Source organism: Mauremys mutica, chromosome 1, assembly GCF_020497125.1.
Source record: "Mauremys mutica isolate MM-2020 ecotype Southern chromosome 1, ASM2049712v1, whole genome shotgun sequence".
NCBI lineage: Eukaryota > Metazoa > Chordata > Testudines > Geoemydidae > Mauremys > Mauremys mutica.
In genome coordinates, this window is record NC_059072.1 from 108361432 (window position 1) to 108373552 (window position 12121).

The 12121-nt window shown below is 37.7% G+C and overlaps 1 protein-coding gene across 12 annotated transcripts in view; it reads right to left on the bottom strand.

Annotated features, from left to right (window-relative positions):
* BICD1 (BICD cargo adaptor 1) overlaps positions 1-12121 on the bottom strand; it is a 303349-nt gene that overhangs the window by 36428 nt on the left and 254800 nt on the right. For 3 of the 12 annotated variants that reach the window (XM_044990201.1, XM_044990174.1, XM_044990193.1), the window contains exons 7-9: positions 11642-11683; positions 9176-9493; positions 8024-8214 (exon numbers count right to left, since the gene is read on the bottom strand). In XM_044990201.1, coding sequence (XP_044846136.1) covers positions 8024-8214; positions 9176-9493; positions 11642-11683 — 551 coding nt within the window. Of the gene's footprint in view, positions 1-8023; positions 8215-9175; positions 9494-11641; positions 11684-12121 lie in introns of those variants that run through there. The other 9 variants (XM_044990269.1, XM_044990255.1, XM_044990227.1 and 6 more) reach the window with 5 other exon arrangements.

Below are 12121 nucleotides of genomic sequence, written 5' to 3' on the forward strand. Positions count from 1 at the left end.
CTCTCTCTGTCTTCCCTCCCCACCTTTTAACATGCTGTCCCATAGCAGGAGACCAGACAGCTGATTTTTCATAATTTTTTAGTTAGTTTTATTCAGTACTTTCTTCTGACACCTGGATTACCTGCCAGCCCCAATTAAAGTCTCCCCCTGGTCTTTCCATGGACTTTTTTATTGTAGGTCATGCTTTGGCATTTTTATAATGAATATAATTTGTGGGATATTTTTTAAATCATTCCTCACTAAATCTAATGAAATGCTAAATAGGGGTTAGTAAATTAGCAGAAATGGGAATGGACAGAAGCTTAAAAAGATATTATGTTAAGGGTGTTATACAGTTCACAGAAATAGCATTTCTACAGATCCAAGCATCTACCGTGTACACACTTATATTAAAAATGTGATATATCATTTAGAGGCTTCAAAAGCAAAAAGGAAAAGGCTTATAAACATATCACTTGTGATACTGTTGTCTAGGTTATCAATTTTCAGTTTAAGACTGGTGGATACATTTCAAAGGTCATTCTGGCCTGCAAACATGGCCAAGGCCATGGTACAATTTGTACCATGTCAGGGTACAAGTAAGGTCTGATCCAAGCCTGCTGAAGTCAAGGTGAATGGGATTTTGGTAGGCTTTGGAACAGGCTCTAAATGCACAGTTGGCAACCGTCACAGCCCAAAACAGCAATATATCTACAATAATGAATATGTTCATTTTGATAACAGAAGTTACTGGTGAGATTAGATGACGACCTCCCAAGAAATAGTTCTGCAACAGAGATAAAAAAATCCCTGCTTCACTAACTTAAACAAGCGGAGACTCCCTTCCGCACCATCTTACGTTTTCAGATGACTAGCACAATAATTAATATTCAGGTATTATTGGTGATCAAAATCAGTAACTCATGAAACTGCATTAAACCTTTTCATAGAACATAAAGACAGACAGTATTTGTTAAAGGAATTTTGAAGACGTGTCAATAATTGTTTCAGATAATTGAGGATGGTAGATTCAGGAACACAATCTTTTTATGGAAAGTAACAAGAGTACTGGTAATACATTTTTTAAAGGTGTGATGTGTTACCTGCCTATACACTTGGTTGGAAACAGCTTAAAGTCGAATGGATTCTAATCAAGAACTTCCAACAGAAGTTGCTAAAATTTGTTATTTAAATGAGACAAATTCAATCTAATAACCAGGTAACAATTTTTATACACATGGAAAAAAGTCAATAACCTCTTGATAATGTTCAGCCTTAAGACATGGACTTCACTGCAATCCTTTATTTCTTTATTTAATTCTGTTTTGTAGCTGGCAACATATCTTCATAAGGAGTGGGGGTTTAAACGCACTTTAAAAACGTAATGAGAAAATACAAAGAGAAGCGAATACAACCAGTGGCACAGCAGTAAATTAATGTCATCATAATAGTTAAATGATATTGACCTTTATGAAATGTATGCCATCGGTCTTCTCTGTGGTAATTAGGAAGCTAAACATAACAGAGAAAAAGCATAAAGCAAAGTGGTCCTATTCACAGTGGCACCAAGAGGTAAAAGTACATTTAGCCAGCTGATTTCTTGATCAGTTACAGCCAGCTAAAGTCCTTGGCAATGATACTTCTCTTCAGTTTTGTAGTAGCTTTCACAAGGACAATGTACCACAGTAGGAGTGATGTAAATGCATAATGCTCATTAAGCTTAGTTAAGTGAGCATATCAGATGTAGAACATGTAGACCTAATAGCAAGGATCTATAGCTATTTCTAGATGTATGCTCTAACCCCACACATTAAACAGTGAAAACAAATTATACACACACAAATGGTTCATTACAAAAATAACAGAAAACAGAGAAACACAGAACAAAAAATGGACACGGGTAATAACATTAAATTAAAGACGTCTAAATTATCCTTTTTGTATGTAGCACCTGATTTAGTTACAGTTCATAACCCTGAAAAAATTGATTAAAATAATTTCTATAAACAGTGTAAGATACATTAAACTAATGTTGCAGGAATCCTGTAAATGTCAATAGCTTGTCTGTGTATAAAAATAGATAAGGCAACTTGCGCATATGAATTCAGACCATAAACATGAATGCATTCACTGCACATACAAATATATTTTATGCATATTCAGGGGATCACAGAGAAACTCAGACCAAGACCCTCTTGCCCATGACACATCCAAGAAAGTAATTTGTAGTTTACCTCAGTTTTGTGAATTTGGAGGATTTCCAGAGTTAGGACAATATTTTTAAAATGTTGGACCAGATTCATCAGCATGCTCCAGCTGCTTTGTGTTGCTCCAATTACATAGACCAGCCAAAAATGATCTGATCTGGCTGGTTAAGCCAAGTTTATGGCTGCTTTTCATCACCGTAGAAAGCAAACAGAGCCTACTGGTGAATCTAGCCCAGTGTTTTGAAGGTATGTTAAAATTTTGAATGAATTAATTTTGACAGATTCCTTTGAAAAGCAGGATTATGTTGTACAGTTGAATTTTTATCTATATATTTGTGGATTAATTAAACAAAAAAGTTAATTATTTATCACGATGTATACATAAAATTGTATCTTACACACAATAAAATTCTGAGTCCAGAACCCCGTTACAGAATCAAACACTTAGTCAACAGGTAACTAGCATAGAAGGAATTGTCATTTTCTGTCCATATGACTTCTCTTTTCTGAATGTATTCCATTGACCTAAATATTTAATTTAAGACAAGGAGAAGAAAGGATTTTTAAAAAACTGTCCAAGTCTACAATCAACCTCGCTCTAGAGACAAGTGAGGCATTATTAGGGCTTGGTTGAATAGGCTGCTGATATACTTTAGAAAAGCAGGCTAACTGCAAAATTAGTACCCGAGCTAAGAAACAATTCTTTAAAAAACCAAAAACAACAACTGGAAATGAAAAAATAAAAGCTATGTGAATTTTTCATCACTTGTGAGCTGATCTAGCAAGGTACTAAGCACCTCCTGACAGATGCTCAGTGCCATCTATCTCCCCTGATGCTAATGAGATTTGAACATGCTGAGCCCCTTTGAGACACTCATTACCTTAGAGAATTGAACCTCTTTGTGATTTAAAACCCTTTAAACAGGTTTTTATTTAAACAAAAACCCTTCCCAGGTCACTGCGTTATTCTTTATGCAAAGGCTGTATAGTAATTAATAAATTAATTAGTCATTAATAGTAATGAAATCTAAAACCTATAGATCCAAATCCTCAGCTTGTGTAAATAAGCATAGCTCCAATGGAACTACACTGATTTACATAAGCTGGGGATCTGGCCTCAGCTAGTCTCTGAATTTCAGAGAGTAATGTCACTTCTACAGGATTTCTTGTGTGTTTGTTTTTCAAACCGATTATATAGAGTTCTATAGCACAAACATAATTATCCATTAAATAGTACTTTTCTATCAGAAAAAAATGGGTGATTTCTCCTCTTGACAAATCTGAAACACTTCAACACATATCCTGTACGGTATTTTTACATATTTAAAGTCTACTGTTGGTAAATATAAATATAACAATGCACAAAATGTGAAACCTGCAATAGTTTGATTCAGTAGCATGCAAAAGAAGGGCAGAGATCTGTATGTCCCAAAAAATATTGTGGGTGACCTCTTAATAGCAGTAAGATTGAACATCAAAGAGAGTAATACAGAACAGTTTAGTACCCACTACTTTACGGTGGGTCAAACATTTTATGGAGAATAAACTGCAGGCATTCATTTTTCTACAGCGTGCTTAAAAGCCTCCTATGAAACCATTATCTAAAGCTTTTTTCTCCAACTCCAACTCCAAGAATCTCAATGGAGTGAAATGTATTATTTTAAGCTCAAATTGCTACAAATAACAAAGAACTTTTATGTCAAAATAAAGGATGTGACAAAGAAAGAGAGCTGAGAACCAACCTTGGACCTTTTCCCCTTCCCTTCATTGCCAAAGTCAAGAAAGGACAACAGGAACATGACCTCTGTCAGATTTGGGGTAGTGGAATATTAAAGACCATCTAATCACATCTACTGAGCTCTGTGCATGAAAATTAGAGAGGAAGGAGTTCAGATACAACTGAAAATAAAAGGTCATTGGTGATACAATGTTGCATGCTGTGAGGCTGTCAAATTCAGCATCAAATTAATTACTGAGACTCCTTTAGAAGGAATAAATGATGTTATGGGGCCTTTTGCTTCCTTTTTGCTCTCATTTTCTCATGTAAATAGGAAAACAACCACACACAACAAAGAGGGCTGCAGCTGCACGTTGCACATCCTGGTTGGCTCAGCCTAGTGGAGAAGTAATTTTTATCAGCATAAAAAAGCTTATTGATAAAGGAAGAGGGGGATAGGGAACAAATCTCAATCCTAGATGTGATCCATAAACTGAGATCTCAGTGTAGTGTGCAGCAAGACTACAGTACAGCTAAACACATATTATCCTGAGGAAGTCAAACAATATGCTTTGTAGTTGAACTGATCGGTGTTCTTCAGCAATTGTGATTAGAAACCATTAGCTCAATAAAGGAGCCCAGGTGGATCATACTGCAATAATCTGAAATCAGAAGGGTCTATATGTGCTGATTTAGTTGCACATTGGAGTCAACTGGGATCAAGAAGGAATCAAGAATTCTTTCCTGAGAATTCTTTAACTCAGCCATTCTGTACTGGAGCCCCTCACTGCAGATACCAACCCAACTTCTCCTCTGCCAAAAGGCTAGTAGTGCCAGCACTTCCCTAAAAGTAGGAAGCAGTGTCCAGGAATGTGGCATGGCTAAAGATAGACAGCGGATGTGCCAAGCAGGAGAGCTAAAAGAAGGGCAGCATCAAGGAACAAATGAACAACACAGATGGGAATGTAAAAATGGGAGCACAGGGAGCTGATCACAGATAGGGAGGCATAACTGATATCTTTCCACACCAAGTTCACTTATTTTAGTCCTTAGTGTTCCTCATCAAATACATCTCTAATTCCAACACACTGGAGATTAAAGAATGACTAGAGACGTCTAAATGTCATATGGTGAAATTGTCTTATGAAGGAAATGCAGATTTTAAACATGCATAACTTAAAAAAAATTACTCAGCCAATAGTATTTTTTTTTCTCACTGTGGACATTGAAACAATACAAGTTTGAAGTTCCTACCTTTAGCCATTTTTTTTCACTCTTGCATAACCTGGACTAATTTTTCTCAAACTTCAGTGAAAAATCCATCTCAGAACTCAGACCAAGTATGGACAATTTCAGCCCAAGGGCCATATGTTTGAGGAAGTGGGGGAGTTATGGAGGGGTTAGAATGGGAGGCACAGTACAACCTTACCTTGGTGTTCACTACCTGTAAGCACTAAAATAAGTAGAAAGATGTTCATTTATAAGATTAAATATAGGAGGTTTAAATTGTAGATGAAGAGAACAAACCATATCAATAGGGACACTTGATAAAAAAAATAGTGAACTTGATGGGCACCAAAGAGACCGCCAGACAGTCCTACTGGACCAGAAGGCTCGTTTCTTTGAAGTGGAGATTCAAAGAAGAAATGTATAAAACACTAAAGGAGTCGAAGTGGGAGCAATGGGTTATGGAATCTTCTTGGGACTGTGTCATAGGAGTTGGGTAAGAAGAACACAGGAAAAGTTTGCTGAAGAAAGGTTGCAAACTTCTTTGGGATGGTTGTGGATGTTTTAATTAATTCTGTGTCATCATTCTTGAATTCTATTGCTAATTCTACTTGTGATTTCTCATTTAAATGAAAATGGCTGCTACAAGCTTTGTATTTCATCCTGTTGTGTGATTTGGGTTTGGATGCTGTTGTTATCTGACAATCCACACGATGAAGAGGTATTGCTATTTGTTGAGCACCAAATGTGCCCGACTCAGTACAATGCATGGAGAAATACCCAGTTCCTGACACAAAGAGCTTACAAAATTCCCGTAAAAATGGACTATGGATTAAGGTGTTTTATGCTTTCTGCTTTGGGGAACAAGAAAATACAACTCAGCCTGCTGCAATAAGAACAATGTTAGTCAATTTCCCACTGTCATTCACAATCCCTATTCTAAAATAGGCCCAAGGTAATCTTTAAACCTGAAGCGGATATAAAACTTGGATCAACATACTCAATTGTAAAGTAAAATGAGGAAATGTAAAGTAAAATGAGAAAGGCAAAAACGATCTTCCTTCATCAGGATTAAGTGCTCAGTAGAACATTCATTTGAACAAACCACTATAATAGGTTTACTTGAAATGTAGGCCGTACGAAAGCATAAAAGGCCAATAAACCACACCCACGAAACCATTTTAGGGGTATTTTACCTTGAGAAGGAAAAGGAATACATGAATATATAACACTGTCTTAAGAACTTAATAGTCTTTGAGGATATGTTGGTGCACCTACAGTGCACTGTTTGACTAAAGGCATTTATTATCAATGGAACACTTTTGCTTTTCAAGTACCAACAAGTTATTTGGCCTCTACTATGCAGAAGGTCAGATGAGATTGTTGTAATGGCCCCTTCTGGCCTTAGAAAAAAAAAATCTATGAATCTTGTAAATTCTGCATTAACAAAAGAAACTCCTTTACAAAAATCTACTTTTGCAATGTTTGAGTGCAGCCATACCCTCCACTGATTTCAAGTTGGGAGTTCTGGGTATGCGAATAATGCAAGATCAGTTTCTTTAGGGGTGTGTAAGTGGCTCCCAGAAATAGTGATCATGACCCCATTCTAAGAGGAGGAAGAAACAACAGATACCATCAGTGTTTAATTAACAGATTCCTGTCTAGAGGGTAGTTATAGACACACATGATCTCCTCTTTCTTGGCACACTTACCCTTTCCTCCAAATTATGAAAAATATTGACACAACTGCTCCCATATGCTCCTATTGAAATAATCAATTCTATCAGGTAAGGACTGATTGTTTATTCTAAGTAACCCTGTATGGTGCTGCTAGAGCAATGCAATGGGAATATTTGAAAGGAATTCCTGATGATAGACCAATATGGTTTGCTGTGCAAGGTTGTCATTTCTTAGCTGCTGCCTTCATCAGTCAGCCATTCAATTTTTTGACAGTAGACTCTTATGGTTGCCTGCTTTGTTCAGGCTTCCTACAGTCCTGCATCTGGTATATGAGCCAGTGTCATTTGAATCACACTTCTGTAAGCCTGCTGTGGTATTGCTTTCACTAAGGGAGACATAGCGTATTCTGATATATTATGCTGTTTTCTTATAGCGGGTATTTTATTTATTTCAGAGGATGCCACCAGTCTGGTCTTTACTTCTTACATTTTCTGTTTGGGCTTCTCCTGTTTGGCAAGCTTCAAAGAAAACAGTTAAACATATCTATTGACAATCAAAAGTGTGCATGTTAATAGGTTAAAAGCACTGCTCAGTCACAGACCATCCTAACTGCTTTCTGATTTCTAAGGAAAAATAGCAATTATTAGTTTGGCACCACGAAGAGTACGATGACATGACTTTAGGAACCAGGAAAGCTTCCTGGCAAGATGGACCCCATGAATCAATGTACATAAAATAAATCTTTTGTGAGCTTAATATTACCTTTAAAAAACTCCATCAAGTAGCCAAGCACAAGCAGGACACAGATACTACTGTTGGCCTTTGCCTATTTCCAGCCATTATATGCTATAGTGAGTGTTTTTGAACTCCTAATTCCTCTCTCACTTTCAGTTTGTATTTTCATCACTGGCTAACAAAAGAGGCACTGGACCAAATTTCAGCCCTGGTGTAACTGGGTGCAACTCCTGTGGATGCCAATGTGAGTTGTGTCTGCTTTTACACAATGGATTAACTTGTCCCACACCATCTAGAACCAGTTTTTGTACATGTGGGGGCTGATGTTCTGCCAGCAGCTGCAACAGATTACATAGGAGAGGACATTTTGATTTTAAAGTTGACAGAAGGTGCCCAAATTACATCATGTGTGCAGTTTTGGGGTTCCCTATTCTGCTAATCACTTTGCACCACATGCACCCAAGGAAAAAATGTTTACCTGGTATGGCCACGGTTAACCTTTTTTCCTTGCTGAGACGGTACTCATGGATGAGTTCACTCATGGAAGGGGGGCCCCTCAGAAGAAATGATTCTGTGGAGGTGGGATCAAGGGGGGCTCTTAATATATTCTGTAGGTAGGTCCCTGAAGTCCTGGGATGGCTCTGATCACAAGGGGAAGGTGAGAATAGTCTTGCAGGAGATCCAAGAAAAATACATATGGAAACAAAAGAGTTTTACTTTAATTATCTTTAAATGCCTCATGAATGACAACAGCATGCTAATTTGTTTAACAGGTAAAACCAGCTAGTGTTGCCACCTCCTATCGTTTCCACAACATGGCATGTTGCCTGCGTTGGAAATTCTTTTTCATAGTTGAGGAGGAGATGAGGTTTATATATTTATTCTCCACCCTCCTTCCCACCCCCTGATCATTATATTCAGCATTTAGTGGGCTCCCTGAACATTTTCTTATCCTTTGCATTGTGACCAGAAAGTACAGGGAAAGGGAATGAACATCCAGCACACTTCTCTAATGGAGTCCTTTTCATTGTCAGAACCATTGACATCTCCACAACTACACAGCTTTGGCATGACAGTCAGAAGACAACATGAGAATTCACTGCTTGAACAACCAGAACATCTGCTTTAGGTTATAAACCACAGTCATTCCCTTTGAATATGCAGAAAAGTTCATCCGAGTGAACACATCCATATCCTTCTCCCACTCATGAGGAGACAGAGGCAAGCACTATAGCATATCAGAAAGATTGTGTTGGTTTGTTTTGAAAAAAAAGCATGGACATGCTCACAGAGCAATGCTTTTTTTTTTATTTCTGGAGGTTATTTTGCTGTGTGCAAAACGTTAACTCATTTTAAAAGGACATACAAGGTGCACTGAAACACTGACAGAATATAGTCTAAAACTATAGGAAAAAGGAGGAGATAACATTATGGGTAGATGGAATCAGAAACACACTTAGCCAGGCTTTGAGTTTCAATCAGCCACTATTTTTATCCTCCCCTCTCCCTTCTCCCCAACCAAAATAATAAATAATAATAATAATTAATAATAATCTGTTTACAATTCAGTGAATGACTTTAACTAAAGTCTGGCCACTGCACTGTACTATAAAGATCACTGCATGCATACCTTTTCCTCTGAGTGCCACTGCTGACCAGTAAGTTTGGTTGCTGTGGGCCCTGACTATGCAGGAGGAAAGTGTCTATGGTTGGCACGGTGGCTGATGCTTCCTCACTTACTTTAGAGCGGCTGTCCTTGCTCTTTCCAAGCTTGCCTTTGCTGCGTCGGGACTGCTCATGATCGAACTCTAAATCCTCCAATCGCTGGGTGAGGGCAAGTTTTTGCTGGATAGCCATCCGCAATAGAGAGTTTAAGGTCTTCTTCTCATCCTCTGCAGCTGCCAACTGCCTTTGCATCTCGTCCAACTGTGTGACATACTCATCACACCTGGAGAAACAAATGGAACAGAAGCCTAGTGAAGTATTCTAAGAACCAAACAGAGCAAAGCAGAGATGGGCCTGAACCAACACCCCAAATCTAAACCATAGACCAAGATTTGTATCCAGTTCACAGCGCAAACTCATCTCTAGGAAAGGCCTAATCTCAACCTTGCCCCCCACTACTCTGAGAAAATTTGGATTCAGATCTGGATTTCAAACTCTCAAGTTCAACAAGAGAATTTGGATCCAGAGCACTGGTGCGGCCCATGAAAACTTTTCAGATTTCAGATCCAGCTCATGAATTTAGCTCTATGGTTTTGGTTTAGGACCATCCCTAATTTTGAGCACAATTGTGATGTGGGCAAATTAAATGGATAATTTACATAACATGAAGGGGGTCATAAATAATAAATTCTACCTACAGCAAAGTATTACATAAAACAAGAGCAGGAATATCTTCATTCAGTACCCAGTAGTGCATAGATTGTGTGATGAGATGCTTTCAATTATTAGCCAGTGCTAATTGTTCAAAGGGTATATGCCATTTTTAGGGATCAGGAGGCTGTTCGGTGTTTAGGCCCATTCAGTCCTTGACCAGACTTCCAATAAGGGAGCGAGTGAGGCAAATTGTAGTGATTAGGGTTTTGTGATGTGGACACTTGCTCATTTTACACAAAAGCTGTCAGGTGATAACTTTCAGACACTCTAGCTCACCCCCTTAGCAGAATTTGAAATGGTGAACTGTAAACAAAAGCTTCGTTTCCCATTACCATTCTCCTGATCCACCTACTTCTCCCAACACTTCAGTGTTGGAGCTAAACAATAATTCACATCTGATCATACCCCTTATCTACCCCTCACTTATTTTACATCTACGTTTTAGTCTTACAACAACCTGACATTCTCTCACTATTCTAAATGTACATTATTTACATCAGAATGGTTGAATCATGAAACTCACTTTGTACAGAAATGTCAAAGAAATCAATCACTCAATAGTTTGAGTTTCTACACCACAGTTCTCCTTGTCTCACTCATTTTGGGACTTCGACCCATATTTCATCTCATATTTGGTCTTTGGCAGGTTTTGAGGTACGACTATATCCTCCAGGTGATATAGTTAATGTTTATAAAATGCTTTGAAAATGAAAAACGAGTCTGACTTGATATGGCTTTAAACAGGGATTTCTAAAGCTAACAGTGGGCCAAGACATTATGTCATGGCATTAGTCAGTTGCTGGAGTGAAACAGCTTTTATTCTATTAAATGCAGAGTCTCTTTTCCAGTCAGAACTCTTACTAGATGCAGTCCAATTGTCCTGATAGTCAAACTGCTCTATGGATAACTAGAGTGGGATAGTATCACTCACTCATTCTCAGCAGCATCAAATGCTTCCTACATGCTTTTTAAAAAATACTAAAGTATGCACCCACTATGTTAGAAATTTCATTACAAAAATTGTTTGAATTCACCATAAAATAAAAAAAGATGTATTTAAATAACAAAATCCTACCATTTCTGTACTAAGGGCAAAACCCTATTTAAGTGTCACCCCACAGTAACTCTGCTGAAGTATAAGGAGTTACTATGGATTTACAACTGTGTAACAGAGACGAATTTAACCCTAATAGCTCTATCAACAGGAAATAAACACCCAGTCCATCATTTTATTTTCTCTCTCGAAATGTCTGACTCACAATAAACCTCTGAATTCTCGCTAACTGAATGATGAAACCATTTAGTCTATAACTTTTATCCTTCAGTTAGAAAGCAGGATCGCAGTGTTTGGAAAATTTTTACTCAATCTATATAGACATAGTGCTCTTCTTTCAAGTGATTTTAGCAATTTTAATTGCAAACAAAATCACTGTAAACCAGCCATAGCTTCAGTAATATATGCTTTCTACAGAGCTTTAACAAGCAGGACTGCATTTGATTGTTCAAACTATGGGGGAAACAGATACTGCCGCAATGTTGGCTGGCTTACAGTCGTCTCTGACACCTCTCGCTGATAGAAGCAGTTTTATGTTTATGGGTGTTTTAATAAATCTATTTGACAGGGCCACTAGAATGATGTCAGCATCCTGGAAATTAGATCAATTTGAAATACAAATGGCTGTAATACCCACGATTTCAGATTTAAATTCTTACTCACTGGGATCCGACAGATCTTGTATCTCCCTTCTCCAGTTCTCCTCTTCAGTTTACCCAAGAAGAGATAAAGAAACTTTGACTTCTAACTACATCCCCAATGGGAAATTTACAAAAAAATGTAACTACTAGATTCAACAACACAAACACTTGCAGGATAACACTAGCAACAGAACTGATTGCTTTGCTTTCATATGCCAATGATGCAGTTTCCTTGTTGGGATAAAATTAGTTGGCCTTAGACCTCAGAGAATACATGCTTTGCAACTGCACAACTGCCCTGTAAAACAGTGTAACTGTGCAGTTATTATTTAAACATAAGGCTTAATGAAGATGTGTGTTACTAAAACCAATTTAGACAAACACACTTCTCACTGTTGTACAGGAAATCGTCATAAATTGGCTTTAGAAGTTTGGACATACTAGGAGGTTTTTTTTACTGGTTGGTTGTGACCTCACATGCATGTCACTGATGACCTAATAA